At 47.6% G+C, this 24,261-nt stretch overlaps 1 protein-coding gene across 1 annotated transcript in view; it reads right to left on the reverse strand.

Annotated features, from left to right (window-relative positions):
* Positions 1 to 5,685: 5,685 nt before the first annotated feature.
* Positions 5,686 to 24,261, reverse strand: part of LBX2 (ladybird homeobox 2) — a 91,272-nt gene continuing 72,696 nt past the window's right edge. The window contains exon 2 of the mRNA XM_077281239.1: positions 5,686 to 6,131. Coding sequence (XP_077137354.1) covers positions 5,686 to 6,131 — 446 coding nt within the window. The remainder of the gene's footprint in view (positions 6,132 to 24,261) is intronic.

Consider the following 24,261-nt stretch of genomic DNA (forward strand, 5'->3'; position numbering starts at 1 on the left):
CCTAAAGTGCAGTACCTGGGCTATGTGGTGAGCGCTGAAGGAGTGGCCCCAGACCCTGACAAGGTCACAGTGATCAAGGACTGGCCAAAGCCCAGTGACCTCCACGAAGTCCGGCAGTTCCTCGGGCTGGTAGGCTATTACCGGAGGTTCATTAAAGACTTCACCAAAAAGGCCGCACCCTTGCAAAACCTGTTGGTGGGCCAACCAAAGAAGACCAGGGGAAAGAACACCCCCTTTGACTGGAACGGGGAGCTGGAAGAATCCTTCACCTGCTTGAAGTCGGCGCTGACGGGGGAAGAGGTACTGGCTTACCCCGAATACGACCAACCGTTTGTGCTGTACACAGATGCCAGTAATGTGGGATTAGGAGCCGTGCTGTCTCAAGTCCAGAAAGGCAAGGAAAGAGTGATTGCTTACGCCAGCAGGAAACTCCGTCCCACGGAAAGGAACCCTGACAACTACAGTTCCTTCAAACTGGAATTCCTTGCCCTCGTCTGGGCGGTGACAGAGAGGTTTAAGCACTACCTGGCCTCTGCGAAATTCACCGTCTTCACGGACAACAATCCGCTAACGCATCTGGATACTGCCAAACTCGGGGCTTTGGAACAGCGGTGGATGGCCCGGCTGTCCAACTATGATTTCACCATCAAATATCGGGCAGGGCACCAGAATGCCAATGCTCTGTCCCGAATGCCCAATTTACCAGAAGTGGGAGAAGACCCGGAGGCACTTGAAGAAGTGGAGCTGCCTGCCTTCCATCGCCCCAAAGCCACTCAGAACTCTCACCATGTGAAGAACAGGCACAAGAACCAACTGGATGCCACGCTGAATCCCCTGCCCCACCACGGATGGGCAGAAACCCAGGATAGTGACCCCGCGGTCCGTCAGGTGAAGGAACTCTTGACGCAGGCTGGCTTGCACCCTGGCCCAGATGATCCACAAGAGACCCAACAGCTGTGGAAGGGGAGAAGCAAACTGTTTATCCATGATGGCAAGTTGTGCAGGAGGAGCATCGACCCACGTACTCATGAATTGGTGTGGCAGATAGTGGTGCCAAGGCGAGATGCGCCCATGATTCTGGGAGCCTACCATGATGGAGCCGGACACTTCGGATGGAAGAAGCTGGAGAAGCTGCTCCGAGGGAGGTTCTATTGGATTGGCATGAAGAGAACCATTGAGAAGTGGTGTCGGGAGTGTGGTCCATGTAGTCTGCGCAGGAAGGACCGTGACAGTCAACGGGCTCCCCTGCGGCCTATCATCACCAAACGGCCGCTCGAACTGGTCGCGCTGGACCATGTGAAGCTGACGCCTAGCCGGTCGGGCTATATCTACGCCCTTACCATCGTGGACCACTACTCCAGGTTTTTGGTGGTTGTGCCTGTCAAGGATCTAACAGCTAGGACTGCCGCCAGGGCCTTCCAGCAGCACTTTTGTAGGCCCCATGGCTACCCAGAGAAAGTACTGACCGATCAGGGGCCTGCATTCGAAGCGGAAGTGTTCCAAGAATTCTGCCAGTTGTACGGGTGTAAGAAGATCAGAACTACACCGTACCACCCTCAAACCAACGGGATGTGCGAGAAGATGAACCAGGTGGTAATTGATTTATTGAAGACCTTACCGGTGGAGGAACGGAACCTGTGGCTGACAAAGTTGCCTGACTTAGTGGATATGTACAATCACATCCCCGTAAGTTCCACCAACTGTACTCCAGCGTACCTGATGCGAGGAAGATCTAGTCGGTTACCCGTTGATCTGGACATGGGGGTCCTAGTACCCGAAGATACCTCGCCGGATGCAGATTGGGATGCAGAAAGGCAGCGAAGGTACCGCGAAATACAGGAGTGTGTAGAGAGAAGTCTCGCCCAGGCCAGGCAGAAACAAGAAAGGGACTACAATCAACATGCTCCTGCGACTCCCCTGTCACCTGGTGAGCAAGTGCTTAAACGAAAGAGGAGGTTACACAAGCTCGATGACCAATGGGAAGCGGAACCGTATACCATCTTGCCATCCGACTTCGACAACACTAAGGTCTGTCTCATCAGCAAGGACAGAGGGGAGACCTCGGCAGCGTTATCCAGGGATCACCTTAAGGTCTGCCCCGATAAGTTGAAAGAGGGGGGCACGGCCCCAGAAATCTCCCCGCCGGTAGAAAAGGAGAAGGTGTTCCATACTGTCCTTGGTGACTTTCCCCAGTCCTGGACTCAGATAAACCAAGCCCTCGTGGTACCTGTCCTAATGTTTCCACAGCCGGACCCGCCAGAAACGATGGAGGTACCAGATCATCCGGCCCCACTACCTCAACAAGCCTTACCTGATGAAGCCATGCCAACCGTTGAACCGGCAAATCCTCCCTCTGCTATCGGTGAATCTGCTGTACCCACTGTTGATAGCAGCAGCTCTGAGAGCCCTAACCTGCCAGTGCTACCCAGACTCACTAGAAGTGTAGCTAGAAGACAGTGCACTACACCAGCGGTAGCAAGAATAGCGGGCCCTGTTAGGCCAATAGCAACCCCTGCGCTGCGAAGGTCCACACGCAGCACTCAAAATCAAACTCCCCTCCGCTACAAACCTTGGAGGTATTAATAAGGGCCGCTATTTAATTGAAAATGTTTGTATATATATCTTTTTGTTACAGGGTTTTAAATGGACAATAGAGTAATGGACGATGAATTGCTCAAAAACTTTCAAAAAGGGGGCCCCTTTGTTTACCCGGGGTCCCCGCTGTTTCAACCACTGAACTGAGAGTCATAAACTGTGCATGACCTAACTTTTGCAACGTTCAAGAATCCTCACCTCCTGTAAAGGGAAGCATTGTTATGTTCAATTGTTATGCTATTTCAAAAATTTGTGTGTTTTCTGTTAACATGTATTATTGTTCTTGTTTTCCCAGTCCCGGAGTACTGGATTTAACCGGGGGGGAGTGCAGCACCCCAGAGTCCTGGTTGTTGCAGTACTGTGGCTCCGCCACTACGGGGAGCTATGGTACGTCTGATTGCACTAAGGAGTTTCTCTGACCAGGTACACTCACACCACACTTCACACTCCGGCCACCAGGGGGAGTGGTCCTATCTAGTAGGCCACTCCTCACAACTCTGGTAAAACTGGGGGTTGGACAGGAAGACAGGGAGAAGTAGCTGGGAAGAGCTAGTGAGAGGACCTGTCAGGGATGGGATCCTGGCAGACTCCTCAGAGCAGAACTAACCAGTAAACAACGGGAATACAGAAAAGGAGAAATACCAGAAGGGGTCTTGCTGTTAGACCGAGGCAACATCCTTCTGAGGCGCAACAGTCGGTGGCCGGAACGCCGAGCAAGTAAGAGACTTTAAGTACATTGCAAACCACGGCCGGACAGCCAATTATAGGTTGGCTGTCTCACTTAACACCTAAGCAGACAACGGAGGCAGCTGTGGGAGAGGGGCGACTCTAGGGTCCCGGAAGAACTCCAGGCCTACCCCGTCATACGGGTGCGTCCTACCATATCACCTGGGGGACGGAAAAAGAACAGTAGAGACAGAAAGAAACAGTTGTGAGGACTACCCCGGGAGCTCGGCAGGGAAGAACTACAACACACAGCGCTAGAAGGTAGATACTGATTCCCACCTGTAAAGAGGGCTCCTGATGTGTCGTTGGACCGGCCGGTCTCTGAAAACCCAGTTAACAGCGCTCTGGACTGAGGTCTCCCACATCTTCAGTAAAGAGGTAAAGAGACTGCAAACTGGTGTCCTCATTATTTACCGCGACCTGCACCCCACAACTACACCACCGTTACAACATCACTTATTCTACCGGACGTCCCCCACTGACAGACAGGGCCACGGACCGGGTCTAGCCACCGTGACAACCCCAGGACTGAGACTCAGAGGCCCGGCTCCGGGTACCCCTAGGCCCCTGCAGCGGTGTGGGGGCGCTCCATATACACTGCACAGTACCACTCCTCCTGTATATACACTGCACAGTACCACTCCTCCTGTATATATACACTGCACAGTACCACTCCTCCTGTCCTGTATATATACACTGCACAGTACCACTCCTCCTGTCCTGTATATATATACACTGCACAGTACCACTCCTCCTGTCCTGTGTATATACACCGCACAGTACCACTCCTCCTGTCCTGTATATATACACTGCACAGTACCACTCCTGCTGTCCTGTATATATACACTGCACAGTACCACTCCTCCTGTCCTGTATATATACACCGCACAGTACCACTCCTCCTGTCCTGTATATATACACTGCACAGTACCACTCCTCCTGTCCTGTATATATATACACCGCACAGTACCACTCCTCCTGCCCTGTATATATACACTGCACAGTACCACTCCTCCTGTCCTGTATATACACTGCACAGTACCGCTCCTCCTGTCCTGTATATATATACACTGCACAGTACCACTCCTCCTGTCCTGTGTATATACACTGCAGAGTACCACTCCTCCTGTCCTGTATATATACACTGCATAGTACCACTTCTCCTATCCTGTATATATACACTGCAGAGTACCACTCCCCCTGTATATATACACTGCACAGTATTCCTCCTCTATATATACACTGCACAGTATTCCTCCTGTCCTGTATATATATACACTGCACAGTACCACTCCTCCTGTCCTGTGTATATACACTGCAGAGTACCACTCCTCCTGTCCTGTATATATATACTGCACAGTACCACTTCTCCTATCCTGTATATATACACTGCAGAGTACCACTCCCCCTGTATATATACACTGCACAGTATTCCTCCTCTATATATACACTGCACAGTATTCCTCCTGTCCTGTATATATACACTGCACAGTACCACTCCTCCTGTCCTGTATATATACACTGCACAGTACCACTCCTCCTGTCCTGTATATATACACTGCACAGTACCACTCCTCCTGTCCTGTATATATATACACTGCACAGTACCACTCCTCCTGTCCTGTATATATATACACCGCACAGTACCACTCCTCCTGCCCTGTATATATACACTGCACAGTACCACTCCTCCTGTCCTGTGTATATACACTGCACAGTACCGCTCCTCCTGTCCTGTGTATATACACTGCACAGTATTCCTCCTGTATATATACACTGCACAGTACCACTCCTCCTGTCCTGTGTATATACACCGCACAGTACCACTCCTCCTGTCCTGTATATATACACTGCACAGTACCACTCCTCCTGTCCTGTATATATATACACCGCACAGTACCACTCCTCCTGCCCTGTATATATACACTGCACAGTACCACTCCTCCTGTCCTGTGTATATACACCGCACAGTACCACTCCTCCTGTCCTGTGTATATACACTGCACAGTACCACTCCTCCTGTCCTGTGTATATACACTGCACAGTATTCCTCCTGTATAGGTACACACTGCACAGTCCCATTTTTCCCAGGCTGTAATATGTCATTGGTGTATACTATGTGTATACCAATGACATATTGTGGTGACTGCAGTTTCCTGCACAGCAGGGCCATCACTGAAGTGACTTCTCTGTATACATGCTCTTTCGTTCCATTCTTTTCTTCTTCATGGCTCTTTTCCCGTCCATCCTTGCCCTCCTTCCTACTTTTCCCATCCTGTCTGTCATCCACCCTCCCTTTCCTTTCTTCTTCATGTGCAGTCTTTAGCATACTAGCTCCTCTTTCTCCATCTTCTCCAGTTTTTTTTAGTCGTCTACCTCAATCTCTTCATCTGAGAATTCATCGATGGCGTGCTCCATGGAGGAACATTGTGATGACTGGAAGAACAATCCTTGTGATGTTGGGTAGCACGGACCTGTGTCCTCCTCCTCCTCCTCTGGCCTGTCATCAGGCATGGACACCAGCTTCTCCAGTGCATGTGGTGGAAGTTTCTTCAAAGACTCCACATCGGCCTTCATCTCCTCCAGATCCCTCTTCAGCTTGGCTCTTCGGTTCTGGAACCAGGTGATGACTTGGGCATTGTTGAGTCCCAGCTGCAGGGCGATGTGGTCACGGTCAGTAGGGGATAAGTATTTCTGGTAGATGAAACGTTTCTCCAGCTCGTAGATTTGGTGATTGGTGAAAGCAGTTCGAGATTTGCGTCTCTTTTTAGAACTAGGCCGATGTCCGAATGACTCCAGGGGCTCACGACCTTTCATTGTGAGAGAAGAAGACAATGAGAATGAATTCTGAGAAGTAGACACAAAAGTCTAAAGCCATGCCAAATATATCTGCTCATGAACAATAGATATATCCACATGCATGCAATCATCTCCCCAGTCCTCTAACCACCATCTGTCTTTACTTCCATATATTGACCCTTCACATTGGACCAGGGGAGAAGACTCTTATTCATCCCATAATTCATAATCCTAGGCTGAGGTGGATAAGGTCTTGTGCAGTGCTGGAGTAGGATGCTTTGCAGTGGGTTGGTGTGTCACTATGGAGTAGATGTCTGGACCAGGTGGAACTACAGGGCTGGGCTGGAGTGAATAGCTAAAATGGAGCTTGGTGTTGCAGGGAGTCACGACTCACGGGGAGGATATCTTTATCATCCCCACCGCTCACGCTAATATGTCAAGAACGGGGTTGTTTGGTTGCTCCTAGTTCTATTCTGAAGGGGATTTATCTATATCCCCCTTCCCAGTTCTGGTTTGGAACTTGCAGCACTCTGGCGCCCCCTTACCCTCAAGTCAGGCAGGGTACCGCACCTAGGGTAATTAGTCGCCAGAAAGGCTGCCTTACTTTGTACTGGCTAATGGGCACACTGCAGTGAGGGTTATATAACTACTCCCACTCAGGCGGGAACAATAATTATCAACGCTGTCCGTCGCTACCAGGTTTCCAAAACGTGCAGGGCAAACTCTGATTACTTAATTAATAACGGGTCCGGAGCCAACCCAAATTAGTAGCGTAATTCACTTCAGATGACGTGACCGTACGTTATAGAGCAAGGAGAAACACAGCTAGTAATTTTATATATTTTACTCCAAAAAGGTAGGGAGTGTTTACAAAAGTATAGAAAGATCTTATAAAAGTAGACAAATATCGTATGTACAAACAATTACAAATAACGAGATTAACAGAAGAAAATCAACTTACGGTTCTTTCATATCATGGCTGACTATGCGGCTCGGGGGAAGCCATGATATGAAAGAACCGTAAGTTGATTTTCTCACAAACCCTCACAATGACCTACAAAGCCATCCACAACCTATCTCCTCCATACATCGGTGACATGATCTCCCGGTACCTACCAACACGCAACCTCCGATCCTCTCAAGACCTCCTTCTCTACTCCCCTCTCATCTCTTCTTCCCACAACCGCATCCAAGACTTCTCCCGTGCTTCCCCCATACTCTGGAACTCTCTACCCCAGCACATTAGACTCTCGCCTACCATAGAAACTTTCAAAAAGAACCTGAAGACTCACCTCTTCCGACAAGCCTACAGCCTGCAGTGATCCTGAACCAACTGAACCGCCGCACAACCAGCTCTGCCCTCTCCTAGTGTATCATCACTAGTGTTGAGCATTCCGATACTGCAAGTATCGGGTATCGGCCGATACTTGCTGTATCGGAATTTCCGATACCGAGATCCGATATTTTTGTGATATCGGGTATCGGGTATCGCAACAACATTAATGTAATAATGTGTAAAAAAGAGAATTAAAATAAAAAATATCGCTATACTCACCTGTCCGACGCAGCCGGGACCTCAGCGAGGGAACCGGCAGCGTTGTTTGTTTAAATTTCGCGCTTTTACTTGGTTACGTGAGGTCCCGGCTTGTGATTGGTCAGGGCGGCCATGTTGCCGGGACGCGGACCAATCACAGCAAGCCGTGACGAAATTACGTCACGGCTTGCTGTGATTGGTCCGAGTCCCGGCAACATGGCCGCCATTAACCAATCACAAGCCGTGACGTCACGGGAGGCTGGACATGCGCGTATTTTGAAAAGCGCGCGTGTCCAGCCTCCAGTGACGTCCCGGCAACATGGCCGCCATTAACCAATCACAAGCCGTGACGTCACGGGAGGCTGGACATGCGCGTATTTTGAAAAGCGCGCGTGTCCAGCCTCCAGTGACGTCCCGGCAACATGGCCGCCATTAACCAATCACAAGCCGGGACGTCACGGGAGGCTGGACATGCGCGTATTTTGAAAAGCGCGCGTGTCCAGCCTCCAGTGACGTCCCGGCAACATGGCCGCCATTAACCAATCACAAGCCGGGACGTCACGGGAGGCTGGACATGCGCGTATTTTGAAAAGCGCACGTGTCCAGCCTCCCGTGACGTCACGGCTTGTGATTGGTTAATGGCGGCCATGTTGCCGGGACGCGGACCAATCACAGCAAGCCGTGACGTAATTTCGTCACGGCTTGCTGTGATTGGTCCGCGTCCCGGCAACATGGCGCCGTGACCAATCATAAGCCGGGACGTCACTGGAGGCTGGACACGCGCGCTTTTCAAAATACGCGCATGTCCAGCCTCCCGTGACGTCACGGCTTGTGATTGGTTAATGGCGGCCATGTTGCCGGGACTCGGACCAATCACAGCAAGCCGTGACGTAATTTCGTCACGGCTTGCTGTGATTGGTCCGCGTCCCGGCAACATGGCCGCCCTGACCAATCACAAGCCGGGACCTCACGTAACCAAGTAAAAGCGCGAATTTTAAACAAACAACGCTGCCGGTTCCCTCGCTGAGGTCCCGGCTGCGTCGGACAGGTGAGTATAGCGATATTTTTTATTTTAATTCTTTCTTTTACACATTAATATGGTTCCCAGGGCCTGAAGGAGAGTTTCCTCTCCTTCAGACCCTGGGAACCATCAGGAATACCGTCCGATACCTGAGTCCCATTGACTTGTATTGGTATCGGGTATCGGTATCGGATTGGATCCGATACTTTGCCGGTATCGGCCGATACTTTCCGATACCGATACTTTCAAGTATCGGACGGTATCGCTCAACACTAATCATCACCCATCCCCTGCAGACTGTGAGCCCTCGCGGGCAGGGTCCTCCCTCCTTATGTACCCGTGTGCCTTGTTTTTGCTCATGTTTAATGTATTTGTCTAGATTTGCCCCGTATTTCACATGTAAAGCGCCATGGAATAAATGGCGCTATAAAAAAGAATAATAATAATATATCCCAGTGCATGACAGATGCGACTCTCAGCTAGTCCCGGGACAAAAGACTAGTGAAGACTGATGTCTCACTCATTTATCACCGTGCCCAAAACCAAGGCACTCCCCCTGTGGCGACTTCACTCAGAGGCTAAATACTCCCATTTCTTAACATTATGAAGAGCCATTTTTACACATATTTTGGCGTATGAACTTCGTAGCAGAAAGACAAAATTATCACTTTGCTCAGCAAGTCCTGAAGGTTAATTTAAGTGGAAACACATCTTGGCTAGGAGCCCCAGTTAAGCAGTAATGCATTTCTCTCTTTCGGCTAAGCGCTGGGCTCCCCACACCCACCAGTTAGGAGCCCTGTCCCTGCGGTTTATGGAAATATGAACAGCCTATTTCTGTGAATATCCGGTTTGGATATATTTTGTCTTAAAGGACCATTGTAGCTACACAAAGGAATTGCCATGCACTGCTACTCTTTACGTTCGGTTTCACAGTTGCAAACAAAGACATTCCTGAGGGAGAGGGAAAAGAGTGGCTTAGAATTTCAGCCTGTGCTGGCAGGCAGAGAGGAGAGGGAGGTCAGAGAGCCAACAGCGTGTGTCTGGAACCATGGCACCCTCTGAAAAATTACTCTGAACATGGCATTTTTTACATTATAGTGACACAGGGAAATTCTGACCTGGAGTAAATACCGTTGTGGCATACAGTATGTTGGCATTGGAGTGTGCTGAAGTGGGGAATGGTGGTGGAACTAATTCTGACAGTGGTCTGGTTCTGGTGCAAATTGTTATGCTGGAGTAGGATGCAGGAAGTTGGCGCAGATTGACTGTGATTGAGGGCTACATTTTGATTAGAAGGAAATAAAAGCTTGCACTTCTTATGCAACTACAGGGTGGGTCATTTATATGGATACACCTAAAAAAAATGGGAATGGTTGGTGATATCAACTTCCTGTTTGTGGCACATTAGTATATGGGAGGGGGAAAACTTTTCAAGATGGGTGGTTACTATGGTGGCCATTTTGAAGTCAGACATTTTGGATTCAAATTTATTTTTTCCAATGGGAATAGGGTCATGTGATGCATCAAACTTATTGAGAATTCACAAGAAAAATAATGGTGTGCTTGGTTTCAACTTAACTTTATTCTTTCATGAATTATTTACAAGTTTATAACCACTTATAAAATGTGTTCAAAGTACTGCTTATTATTATTATTATTATTATTATTATTCATTTTTATAGCGCCATTTATTCCATGGCACTTTGCATGTGAACAGGGCAAATTTAGACAAGTACAATAAACATGAGTAAAACAAGGCACACACAAGTACATGAGGAGAGAGGACCCTGCCCGCGAGGGCTCACAGTCTACAGGGGATGGGTGAGGATACACTAGGAGAGAGTAGAGTTGGTCATGCGGCGGTTCAGTAGACTGAGGATCGCTGCAGGTTGTAGGCTTGATGGATGATGGGTCTTCAGGTTCCTTTTGAAGGTTTCCGTGGTAGGTGAGTGTCTATGTTGTGGTAGAGAGTTCCAGAGTATGGGGGAAGCACGGGAGAAATCTTGTATGCGTTTGTGGGAGGAAGAGATAAGAGGGGAGTAGAGAAGATCATGAGAGGATGGAAGGTTGCATGTAGGTAGGTACCAGGAGACCATGTTACAGATGTATGGAGGAGACAGGTTGTGGATGGCTTTGTATGTCATTGCTAGTGTTTTGAACTGTAGCCTCCGGGCAATAGGAAGCCAATGAAGGGCCTGGCACAGAGGAGAGGCTGGGGAATAATGAGGAGACAGGTGGATTAGTCGGGCAGCAGAGTTTAGGATGGATTGGAGTGGTGCCAGAGTGCTAGAGGGGAGTCCAGAGAGTAGGAGGTTGCAGTAGTCGAAGCTGGAGATGATAAGGGCATGCACTAGTGTTTTTGTGGTTTCATGGTCAAGGAATGCACGGATTCGGGAAATGTTTTTTGAGTTGGAATCGGCAGGAGGAGGCAAGGGCTTGGATATGTGGCGTGAAAGAGAGGGCAGAGTCAAGGATCACCCTGAGGCACCGAGCGTGCGGGACTGGGTAAAATGAGCAGCCATTGTCATTGATGGATAGGTCGGGTGGAGGGGTAGAGTGAGGTGGGGAAAGATAATGAATTCTGTTTTGTCCGTGTTCAGTTTTTTAGAAAGCGAGCAGAAAAGTAAGATGAAATAGCAGACAGACATTGTGGGATTTTGGTCAGTAAGGATGTGAGGTCAGGTCCAGAAAGGTAGATCTGCGTGTCATCAACGTAGAGATGATACTGTAAACTGTAGGATTCTACGAGCTGTCCCAGGCCGAAGGTGTAGATGGAGAAGAGTAGGGGTCCTAGAACTGAGCCTTGGGGAACACCGACAGACAGGGGGCGAGATGAGGAGGTGGTGTGGGAGAGGGAGACACTGAATGTCCGGTCTGTTAGATATGATGAGATCCAGGATAGGGCCATGTCTGTGATGCCAAGAGATGAGAGAATCTGTAACAGGAGGGAATGGTCCACAGTGTCAAATGCAGAAGACAGGTCCAGGAGGAGGACAGAGTAGTATTGCTTGCTCTTGGCGATTAGTAGGTCGTTGGTCACTTTAGTTAGGGCAGTTTCAGTTGAGTGATGTGGTCGGAAGCCAGATTGTAACCGGTCAAAGAGGGAGCAGGAGGAGAGGTGGGTGGACAGTTCAAGATGGACATGCTGTTCCAGTAGTTTTGAGGCATAAGGGAGAAGGGATATCGGGCAACAGCTTGACACAGAGGATGGGTCGAGGGAGGGTTTTTTGAGGATAGGTGGGATTTTATAAGTGAGAGGTTGAAGAGTTGTGTTATGGTATGTTTCCACGTTCAGGAAACGCTGCGTGTTTGACGCTGCGTAGAGCCACAGCGTCAAACACGCAGCGTCCAGATGTTACAGCATAGTGAAGGAGATTTCATGAAATCCGATCTCCACTAGGCGTTAAAAGACGCATGCGGCAGACCAGCGTAAACGGACATGCGGCGTGTCTTTTCAGAACGCAGCATGCCTTACAATGCTCAAACAACGCATGAAAAGTGCAGGTGACCTGCCAGTGACCTCAGGTGCAGATTTTACCTGCGTAAAATCCTGACCAAATCCTGATGCAATCCTGAACGTGGACACATTCCCTTAGGGTTGGGATGAAGACTTTGGCAAGATTAGGGATAAGGTGGGATGGGAGTGGGTCAAGCGTCCAAATGGTGAAATGTGATCTTGACAGAAGGGTGGAGAGCTGATCGCCTGTCATGGTGGAGAACCTGGCTTTGGAAGAACAGGGCTGAGCAGTCAAGAGGAGGGGCATTGGGGGCTGCGGGCCAAAGCTTTGTCTGATGTTATCAATCTTCTGCTTAAAGAAAGAGGCAAAGTCTTCAGCAGAAATGAGAGGAGAGGGAGGAGGTCCTGGGGGACGGAGTAGAGAATTGAAAGTGTTGAAGAGCTGTTTAGGGTTGTGAGTCAGGGAGGATATGAGAGATGAGAAGTAGGTTTGTTTTGCAGCATTCAGAGTGGACTTGAAGCTAGCAAGGGTCTGCTTGTATGCGATTAAGTGCTCAGCAGAATGAGATGTCTTCCATCTCCGCTCAGCGACCCTGGAAGCCCGTCTCAGTTCTTTGGTCAGGATGGTCAGCCAGGGCTGTCTGTTGATTGTACGAGTTTTGCTATGTGTGAGGGGGCTGCCAAATCAAGTGTAGCTGTTATTGTGGTGTTATAAAAAGTGGCAGCAGCATCTGTGTCACGGAAGGAAGCTATGTCTAAGAGGAAGAAGGGACTCAGAGTGTGTGTAAATTTAGGTGTTTGAGATTTCTGCGAGGTTGAGTGAGTTCGTGGAGTGGGGGTTGCGCACTAGGAGAGGAGAGGGAAGGGAATGTCAGTAGGCTGTGGTCAGACCGGGGGAGGGGTGAGTTAGTAAGGGAGCAAATGCGGGTGAAGATGAGGTCCAGTGTGTGAACATCTTTGTGCGTGGCTGCAGAGGACCATTGAGTGAGGCCAAAGGAGGCAGTGAGCGATAAAAGTTTAGAGGCAGCTGGGTTGGAAGTGTCAATGGGAATATTGAAGTCACCCATGATGATAGTGGGGATGTCGTCTGAGAGGAAATGAAGTAGCCACGTGGTAAAGTGGTCAAGAAAGGTGGAGATGGCTAGTTCTGGGGGGCGGTAGATGAGAGCCAGCTGGAGGTTGGAGGGGGAATAGATGCGGACGGAGTGCACCTCAAATGAGGGAAGAATAGCGGAGGGTGGTAGAGGAATTGGGGTAAATGAGCAGGTATCGGACAAGAGCAGGCCAACTCCTCTACAATGTTTGCTGGTGGGGCGGGGGGTGTGAGACAGATGGAATCCACCATAGGAAAGCACGGCTGGAGAGCCTGAGTCAGAGGGGGTGAGCCAGGTTTCAGTGATGCCGAGGAAGGAGAGTTTGTTAGTGATAAAGAGGTCATAGATAAACGACAGTTTATTGCAGACAGAGCGTTCGTTCCATAGTGCTCCAGGTAGGGGGAGTGGGGGCTGGATGAATGGGTATGAGGTTATTGTTGTTGCAAAGACGTGTAGAGGATCGTGTAGAGGATCGTGTCGGGATGTGTTGAGGAGGGCCGGGATTAGGGGATACGTCGCCAGCAATGAGGAGTAGCAGACAGAGCGTTAGAAGGTGGGAGCAGGATAGGACATGATGTGGCCATGTGTATGGAGAAAAAGGATTGTATGTGAGGGAATAGTTCTGTGGAGGAGGTGAGGTGGCTGGGGAGGATGGAGGAAGAAATGACTAGTTCCTTACTGGGTGGAGAGATTACAGGAGATAGGAAGAAAGAGAGTATTATGGGGGTGAATGTTAAAAGAAACCGAAACATTATTGTAGTTTTCTATTCCTTTACCTTCCAGTCAATTCCAGTCCAATTCTAGTCTAATTCAGAGTAACTAGAAATATGCAGTTTGAAAGATGGTCAGACACGTCTGGTCAGACTCATGGCTTTGAATTTATGTGCACCTAAGGACTCGCAGCTGAAAGGGGATGTGGGCGTGTGTGTCCAGAGCACATGTTCACAGTTAAGCCAGGTCATAAAGAGGGAGTGGGGTAGATTGACCATTCAGGTATGCAAGGGAGATGCAAGAGGCATGAACTGCATATGGATAGAAAATAATGGCTAGGCAAAGCATACCAGGTGAGGATTCTATGCACTTAATATAGACAGACAAAGCAGGAAAGCAGAGTGAGCATACCTGAGGGTAGACAAAACAACTCGATTAGATGATACAGGTGGTGATGAGGACGATCATAGTACAACAGTGATGAATGGGTAAGTGCATCATGGAATTCAAGTCTAATTCACAGTAATTAGAAATATGTAATTTGAAAGATGGAATTTGAAAGATGGTCAGACACGTCTGGTCAGACAATCCATTGTTGGATTGTCAATGCAACCCTCTTCTCCCACTCTTGACACACTGATAGCAACACCACAGAAGAAATGCTAGCACAGGCTTCCAGTATCCGTTGTTTCAGATGCTGCACATCTCGTATCTTCACAGCATAGACAATTGCCTTCAGATGACCCCAAAGATAAAAGTCTAAGGGGGTCTGATCAGGAGACCTTGGTGGCCATTCAACTGGTCCACGATGACCAATCCACTTTCCAGGAAACTGTTCATGTAGGAATGCTTGGAAGCAAACAGGAAGTTGATATCACCAACCATTCCCATTTCACTTGGGTGTAAGTAATTATAGCAGACTTTTTGGAGCCAGATTCCAGTCATGAATATTTGTGTTTTGTGACCGTTGTAGGTCCAACGGTTATCGGAGACATATTTTTGTCATCATGATAAAGTGGCGAATGTAACGCATTTACTTACATCACTGTGCGGTTGCTGCAACAGCTCCAAATTAATATTGGACAAATGGATAAATATATATACCATGCTTCCTATCCATAATGAGCTAAAATCATGATGGGCAATATGGCTTTGATATCTCGCGCCTGGGACCCCCATGTGGTAGGAGATCCTGAAAACTGGGGATCTCATCATTTTTGGGACCTAGCTGCATGTTATTGACCAGCCCCAATCTGAGGTCATCCAGGGGAGGTATGAGGGCATAACTCCTATCTGATGAATACAGATTTTGAAATATAATCTTGGTCAGTCCTTGAAGACACCATGCGCTGTGGTTCTGTACCCTTTTCATAGGAGAGATTCCCTACACTAAGATCTTTGCCATTTCTGTGACACAGGTTAGTATGTAATGATCCAGGCAGGGGTTTGTTTCATGTTGTTCTCTCCCTGGTCTTGCCATGCGGGGGTTGACCTTCTCTGCCTCGTTTTGGCTTCGGTGTGCCTATTTCAGTCTGCTGTGCCTGCAGACCTATGTCCGTGATAGTTCATGCTTCCAGGCTAGAGCAGCTGACCCCTTGATACCATGTGTTCCCTGCCTGTGTATTCTGTTCCCATGACTTCCCTTTTCTGCCATCCAGCTTTGTCTTAGTGTTCCCTCTCTGTTCTTGGACCTCTTGGTATGTGACCTGACTTGTCTTCTGGCCTGTTTTACTGTCTCTCATCTCGGTTATATCAGCTCTCGTCTGTCTCTGACTTCTGGCTTGTATGTGACCACATGTATTGCTGTGACCTCTGGTAATTCTTGTCCAGACTGTTTCTGACTCGGCTAGTCTGACCACTCTATCGCCACTTGGTGGAGCTTGTGCTGCTGCTCAGTGGTGTTACCCTGTGTGTGCAGCCTTTCTTCCCTCACCAGCATCTCCTGGTGGAGGTTACGCTATACTGTACTGGAGCAGCATTACATTATCACTAGCCATAAATTTGAAGGGCATTTTGCACTTTTGCTTTCTATGGATAAGCCCCATACAGTACAGACCAAAAGTTTGGACACACCTTCTCATTTAAAGATTTTTCTGTATTTTCATGACTATGAAAATTGTACATTCACACTGAAGGCATCAAAACTATGAATTAACACATGTGGAATTATATACTTAATTTCAGTTGTTTCACACCTTTTTGTTATGTCTTATATTCTAGGTTCTTCAAAGTAGCCACCTTCTGCTTTGATGACTGCTTTGCACACTCTTGGCTTTCTTTTGATGAGCTTCAAGAGGTAGTCACCGGAAATGATCTTCCAACAATCTTGAAGGAGTTCCCAGAGATGCTCAGCGCTTGTTGGCCCTTTTGCCTTCACTCTGCGGTCCAGCTTATCCCAAACCTTCTCAATTGGGTTCAGGTCTGGTGACTGTGGAGGCCAGGTCATCTGGCGTAGCACCCCATCACTCTCCTTCTTGGTCAAATAGCCCTTACACAGCCTGGAGGTGTGTTTGGGGTCATTGTCCTGTTGAAAAATAAATGATGGTCCAACTAAACGCAACCCGGATGGCATAGCATGCCGCTGCAAGATGCTGTGGTAGCCATGCTGGTTCAGTATGCCTTCAATTTTAAATAAATCTCCAACAGTGTCAGCAGCAAAGCATCCCCACAAAATCACACCTCCTCTGTTATGTTTGGCTGGTGGTTAGGAGCATTAGAAATGACCAGATGAGCAAACTAGCAATACAGGACGAGCTCTGGGAAGTGGGAGCTCTGCTGACCGCAACCCCCAATCCTATCACAACAACTAGAAATAGCCGTGGAGCGTTCCTGACTCTGCCTAGACGCCTCTTCACAGCCTAAGAGCTAACTACCCCTAAAGATAGAAAATGCAGCCTACCTCGCCTCAGAGAAATTCCCCAAAGAAATAGGCAGCCCCCACATATAATGACTGTGAGCGAAGATGGAAGTCACAAACACAGGAATGAAACAGGTTTCAGCATAGGAGGCCAGACTAACTAAACAGACAGAGGATAGAAAAGGTATCCTTGCGGTCAGCATAAAAAACTAACAAAAAACATGCAGAGTGTGCAAAAGAAACCACCGCACCGACTCACGGCGCGGTGGTGCCACTCTGCATCCCAGAGCTTCCAGCTAACAAGATTAAATCATAATAGCAAGCTGGACAAAAACACAATGGTAACAAATAAGCTAGCAGGGACTTAGCTTTTGCTGAAATAGACGGGTCATCTGAAAGATCCAAGAGAACTGAACCAGTACTAGGACATTGACAGCTGGCATCAAGTAAAGATCTGAGTGGAGTTAAATAGAGCAGCCAGCCAAGGCCTGAACGAGATCAGCTGGAGAAGGAATCTCAGAACCAGCAGCTCCACTCACAGCCACCAGGGGGAGTCCATAAACAGAACTCACCGAAGTACCATTCATAACCACAGGAGGGAGCTCGAGAACAGAATTCACAACAGTACCCCCCCCTTGAGGAGGGGTCACCGAACCCTCACCAGAGCCTCCAGGCCGCTCCGGACGAGCCAAATGAAAGGCACAAACAAGATCGGTAGCATGAACATCAGAGGCAACTACCCAGGAATTATCCTCCTGACCATAACCTTTCCACTTGACTAGGTACTGAAGTTTCCGTCTCGAAATACGAGAATCCAAAATCTTCTCCACCACATACTCCAACTCCCCCTCAACCAACACCGGGGCAGGAGGATCAACGGAGGGAACCATAGGAGCCACATATCTCCGCAACAACGACCTATGGAACACATTATGGATGGCGAAAGAAGCTGGAAGGTCCAAACGAAATGACACAGGATTAATAATTTTAGAAATCTTATAAGGACCAATGAAACGAGGCTTAAACTTAGGAGACGAAACCTTCATAGGAACAAAACTGGGTATATAGGAACAAAGACCTGGGTATATGGGTGGATGACAAACTCATATTCAGTGGCCAGTGTCAGGCAGCTGCTACAAAGGCAAATAAAATAATGGGATGTATTAAAAGAGGCATAGATGCTCATGAGGAGAACATAATTTTACCTCTATACAAGTCACTAGTTCGACCACACTTAGAATACTGTGCACAGTTCTGGTCTCCGGTGTATAAGAAAGACATAGCTGAACTGGAGCGGGTGCAGAGAAGAGCGACCAAGGTTATTAGAGGACTGGGGGGTCTGCAGTACCAAGATAGGTTATTACACTTGGGGCTAAAAACGAAGACTAAGGGGTGATCTTATTTTAATGTATAAATATATGAGGGGACAGTACAAAGACCTTTCTGATGATCTTTTTAATCATAGACCTAAGACAGGGACAAGGGGGCATCCTCTACGTCTGGAGGAAAGAAGGTTTAAGCATAATAACAGACGCGGATTCTTTACTGTAAGAGCAGTGAGACTATGGAACTCTCTGCCGTATGATGTTGTAATGAGTGATTCATTAATTAAATTTAAGAGGGGACTGGATACCTTTCTGGAAAAGTATAATGTTACAGGGTATATACACTAGATTCCTTGATAAGGCGTTGATCCAGGGAACTAGTCTGATTGCCGTATGTGGAGTCGGGAAGGAATTTTTTTCCCCATGGTGGAGTTACTCTTTGCCACATGGGTTTTTTTTGCCTTCCTCTGGATCAACATGTTAGGGCATGTTAGGTTAGGCTATGGGTTGAACTAGATGGACTTACAGTCTTCCTTCAACCTTAATAACTATGTAACTATGTAAAAACGAGACGACAACCAAACCAAATCCCCAACACGAAGTCGGGGACCAACACAGTGACAGCGGTTAGCGAAACGTTGAGCCTTCTCCTGGGACAATGTCAAATTGTCCACTACGTGAGTCCAAATTTGCTGCAACCTGTCCACCACGGAATCCACACCAGGACAGTCCGAAGGCTCAACCTGCCCTGAAGAAAAACGAGGGTGGAAACCAGAATTACAGAAAAAAGGCGAAACCAAAGTGGCCGAGCTGGCCCGACTATTAAGGGCGAACTCAGCCAAAGGCAAGAAGGACACCCAATCGTCCTGATCAGCAGAAACAAAGAATCTCAGATATGTTTCCAAAGTCTGATTGGTTCGTTCGGTTTGGCCATTTGTCTGAGGATGGAAAGCTGAAGAAAAAGACAAATCAATGCCCATCTTAGCACAAAAGGACCGCCAAAATCTTGAAACAAACTGGGAACCTCTGTCTGACACGATGTTCTCCGGAATGCCATGTAGACGAACCACATGCTGGAAAAACAATGGAACCAAATCAGAGGAGGAAGGCAATTTAGGCAAGTGTACCAAATGGACCATCTTAGAGAAGCGATCACAAACCACCCAGATAACTGACATCCTCTGAGAGACAGGAAGATCCAAAATAAAATCCATGGAAATATGCGTCCAGGGCCTTTTCGGGACCGGCAAGGGCAAAAGCAACCCACTGGCACGAGAACAGCAGGGCTTAGCCCGAGCACAAGTCCCACAGGACTGCACAAAAGAACGCACATCTCGTGACAAGGAAGGCCACCAAAAGGATCTAGCCACCAAATCTCTGGTACCAAAGATTCCAGGGTGACCAGCCAACACCGAACAATGAACCTCAGAGATAACTCTACTAGTCCATCTATCAGGGACAAACAGCTTCTCCGCTGGGCAACGGTCAGGTCTATCAGCCTGACACTCCTGCAGCACCCACCGCAAATCAGGGGAGATGGCAGACAAAATTACCCCCTCTTTGAGAATACCAGCCGGCTTAGGAACTCCCGGAGAATCAGGCACAAAACTCCTTGAAAGGGCATCAGCCTTCACATTCTTAGAACCCGGAAGGTACGAAACCACAAAATTGAAGCGGGAGAAAAACAGCGACCATCGAGCCTGTCTAGGATTCAACCGCTTAGCAGACTCGAGATAAGTCAGATTCTTGTGATCCGTCAAGACCACCACGCGATGTTTGGCTCCTTCAAGCCAATGTCGCCACTCCTCAAACGCCCACTTCATAGCCAACAACTCTCGATTACCCACATCATAATTGCGCTCAGCAGGCGAAAACTTTCTAGAAAAGAAAGCACATGGTTTCATCACAGAGCCATCAGAACCTCTTTGAGAAAAAACAGCCCCTGCTCCAATCTCAGAAGCATCCACCTCGACCTGAAACGGGAGCGAAACATCTGGCTGACACAACACAGGGGCAGAAGAAAAATGACGCTTCAGCTCCTGAAAAGCCTCAACGGCCGGAGAGGACCAATTGACCACATCAGCACCTTTCTTGGTCAAATCAGTCAATGGTTTAACAACACTAGAAAAATTAGCGATGAAGCGACGGTAAAAATTAGCAAAGCCCAGAAATTTCTGAAGGCTCTTCACAGAAGTAGGCTGAGTCCAATCATAAATGGCCTGAACTTTAACAGGGTCCATCTCGATAGTAGAAGGGGAAAAAATGAAGCCCAAAAATGAAACCTTCTGAACTCTAAAGAGACATTTAGACCCCTTCACAAACAAGGAATGAGCACGAAGGACCTGGAACACCATTCTGACCTGCTTCACATGAGACTCCCAATCGTCCGAAAAGACCAAAATATCATCCAAATATACAATCATGAATCTATCCAGGTACTTTCAGAAGATGTCATGCATAAAGGACTGAAACACAGATGGAGCATTAGAAAGCCCGAATGGCATCACCAAGTACTCAAAATGGCCCTCGGGCGTATTAAATGCTGTTTTCCATTCATCGCCCTGTTTAATACGCACAAGGTTATACGCCCCTCGAAGATCTATCTTGGTGAACCAGCTAGCCCCCTTAATCCGAGCAAACAAATCAGACAGTAGCGGCAAAGGGTACTGAAATTTGACGGTGATTTTATTAAGAAGGCGGTAATCTATACAAGGTCTCAGAGAACCATCCTTCTTGGTCACAAAAAAGAACCCTGCTCCCAACGGTGACGACGACAGGCGAATATGCCCTTTCTCCAAGGACTCCTTTATATAACTCCGCATTGCAGCGTGTTCTGGCACAGATAAATTAAACAGTCGGCCCTTCGGAAACTTACTACCAGGAATCAAATTAATAGCACAATCTCAATCCCTATGAGGAGGTAGGGCACTGGATTTGGGCTCATCAAATACATCCCGGTAATCTGACAAGAACTCAGGGACTTCAGAAGGATGGGAAGACGAAATAGACAACAATGGGACATCCCCATGTACCCCTTGACAACCCCAACTGGATACAGACATTGATTTCCAATCCAATACAGGATTATGGACCTGTAGCCATGGCAAACCCAAAACGACCACATCATGCAGATTATGCAACACCAAAAAGCGAATATCCTCCTGATGTGCAGGAGCCATGCACATGGTCAATTGAGTCCAGTACTGAGGCTTATTCTTGGCCAAAGGTGTGGCATCAATTCCTCTCAATGGAATAGGATACTGCAAGGGCTCCAAGAAAAAACCACAGCGCCTGGCAAACTCCAAGTCCATCAAATTCAGGGCAGCGCCTGAATCCACAAATGCCATAACAGAATAGGACGACAAAGAGCAAATCAGAGTAACGGACAAAAGAAATTTTGGCTGTACAGTACCAATGGTGGCAGACCTAGCGAACCGTTTAGTGCGCTTAGGACAATCAGAGATAGCATGAGTGGAGTCACCACAGTAAAAACACAGCCCATTCTGACGTCTGTATTCTTGCCGTTCAGCTCTGGTCAAAGTCCTATCACATTGCATAGGCTCAAGCTTCTGCTCAGAAACCACCGCCAAATGGTGCACATTTTTGCGCTCATGTAAGCGTCGATCGATCTGAATGGCCAAGGACATAGACTCATTCAGACCAGCAGGCGTAGGGAATCCCACCATAACATCCTTAAGGGCTTCAGAAAGACCCTTTCTGAAAATTGCCGCCAGGGCACACTCATTCCACTGAGTAAGCACAGACCACTTTCTGAACTTCTGACAATATACCTCCGCTTCATCCTGACCCTGACACAAAGCCAGCAAAATTTGTCTGCCTGTTCCACTGAATCTGGTTCATCATAAAGCAATCCAAGCGCCAGAAAAAAACGCATCTACATTACGCAATGCAGGATCTCCTGGCGCAAGGGAAAATGCCCAGTCTTGAGGGTCGCCACGTAGCAAAGAAATAATGATTTTTACTTGCTGAATGGGGTCACCAGAGGAGCGGGGTTTCAAAGCAAAAAACAGTCTACAATTATTTTTGAAATTCAGGAACTTAGATCTATCCCCAGAAAACAAATCAGGAATTGGAATTCTGGGTTCTAACATCAGGTTCTGAACTACATAATCTTGAATGCTTTGTACCCTTGCAGTGAGTTGATCCACACAAGAGGACAGACCTTGAATGTCCATATCTACACCTGTGTCCTGAACCACCCAGAGGTTAAGGGGAAAAGAAATACAAAACACACTGTAGAGATAAAAAAATGGTCTCAGAACTTCTCTTATCCCTCTATTGAAATGCATTAACACTTTGCGGGCCAGCTGTACTGTTATGTTTGGCTGGAGGTTAGGAGCACTAGAAATGACCAGATGAGCAAACTAGCAATACAGGACGAGCTCTGGGAAGTGGGAGCTCTGCTGACCGCAACCCCCAATCCTATCACAACAACTAGAAATAGCCGTGGAGCGTTCCTGACTCTGCCTAGACGCCTCTTCACAGCCTAAGAGCTAACTACCCCTAAAGATAGAAAATACAGCCTACCTTGACTCAGAGAAATTCCCCAAAGAAATAGGCAGCCCCCACATATAATGACTGTGAGCTAAGATGGAAGTCACAAACACAGGAATGAAACAGGTTTCAGCATAGGAGGCCAGACTAACTAAACAGACAGAGGATAGAAAAGGTATCCTTGCGGTCAGCATAAAAAACTAACAAAAAACCACGCAGAGTGTGCAAAAGAAACCACCGCACCGACTTACGGCGCGGTGGTGCCACTCTGCATCCCAGAGCTTCCAGCTAACAAGATTAAATCATAATAGCAAGCTGGACAAAAACACAATGGTAACAAATAAGCTAGCAGGGACTTAGCTTTTGCTGAAATAGACGGGTCATCTGAAAGATCCAAGAGAACTGAACCAGTACTAGGACATTGACAGCTGGCATCAAGTAAAGATCTGAGTGGAGTTAAATAGAGCAGCCAGCCAAGGCCTGAACGAGATCAGCTGGAGAAGGAATCTCAGAACCAGCAGCTCCACTCACAGCCACCAGGGGGAGTCCATAAACAGAACTCACCGAAGTACCATTCATAACCACAGGAGGGAGCTCGAGAACAGAATTCACAACACTCCTCCTCCATGCATCACGGTGGGAACCAGGCATGTAGAGTCTATCCGATCACCTTTTCTGCGTCGCGGTGGTTGGAACCAAAGATTTCAAATTTGGACTCATCAGACCAAAGCACAGATTTCCACTGGTCTAATGTCCATTCCTTGCGTTATTTAGCCCAAACAAGTCTCTTCTGCTTGTTGCCTGTCCTTAGCAGTGGTTTCCTAGCAGCCATTTTACCATGAAGGCCTGCTGCACAAAGTCTCCTCTTAACAGTTGTTGTAGAGATGTGTCTGCTGCTAGAACTGTGTGTCATTGACCTGGTCTCTAATCTGAGCTGCTGTTATCCTGCAATTTCTGAGGCTGGTGACTCGGATAAACTTATCCTTAGAAGCAGAGGTGACTCTTGGTCTTCCTTTTCTGGGGCGGTCCTCATGTGAGCCAGTTTCTTTGTAGCGCTTGATGGTTTTTGCAACTCCACTTGGGGACACTTTCAAAGTTTTCCCAATTTTTGGGACGGACTGACCTTCATTTCTTAAAGTAATGATGATCATTCATTTTTCTTTACTTAGAATTTGTATTATGGCAAGAAAAAAGCAGATAACAGTCTATTCAGTAGGACTATCAGCTGTGTATCCACCAGACTTCTGCTCAACACAACTGATGGTCCCAACCCCATTTATAAGGCAAGAAATCCCACTTATTAAACCTGACAGGGCCCACCTGTGAAGTGAAAACCATTCCCGGTGACTACCTCTTGAAGCTCATCAGGAGAATGCCAAGAGTGTGCAAAGCAGTCATCAAAGCAAAAGGTGGCTACTTTGAAGAACCTAGAATATAAGACATAATTTCAGTTGTTTCACACTTTTTTGTTAAGTATATAATTCCACATGTGTTAATTCATAGTTTTGATGCCTTCAGTGTGAATGTACAATTTTCATAGTCATGAAAATACACAAAAATCTTTAAATGAGAAGGTGTGTCCAAACTTTTGGTCTGTACTGTACCTTGGCGGATCAAATGGACAGTT

This window comes from Ranitomeya variabilis, chromosome 1 (genome assembly GCF_051348905.1).
Source record: "Ranitomeya variabilis isolate aRanVar5 chromosome 1, aRanVar5.hap1, whole genome shotgun sequence".
NCBI lineage: Eukaryota > Metazoa > Chordata > Amphibia > Anura > Dendrobatidae > Ranitomeya > Ranitomeya variabilis.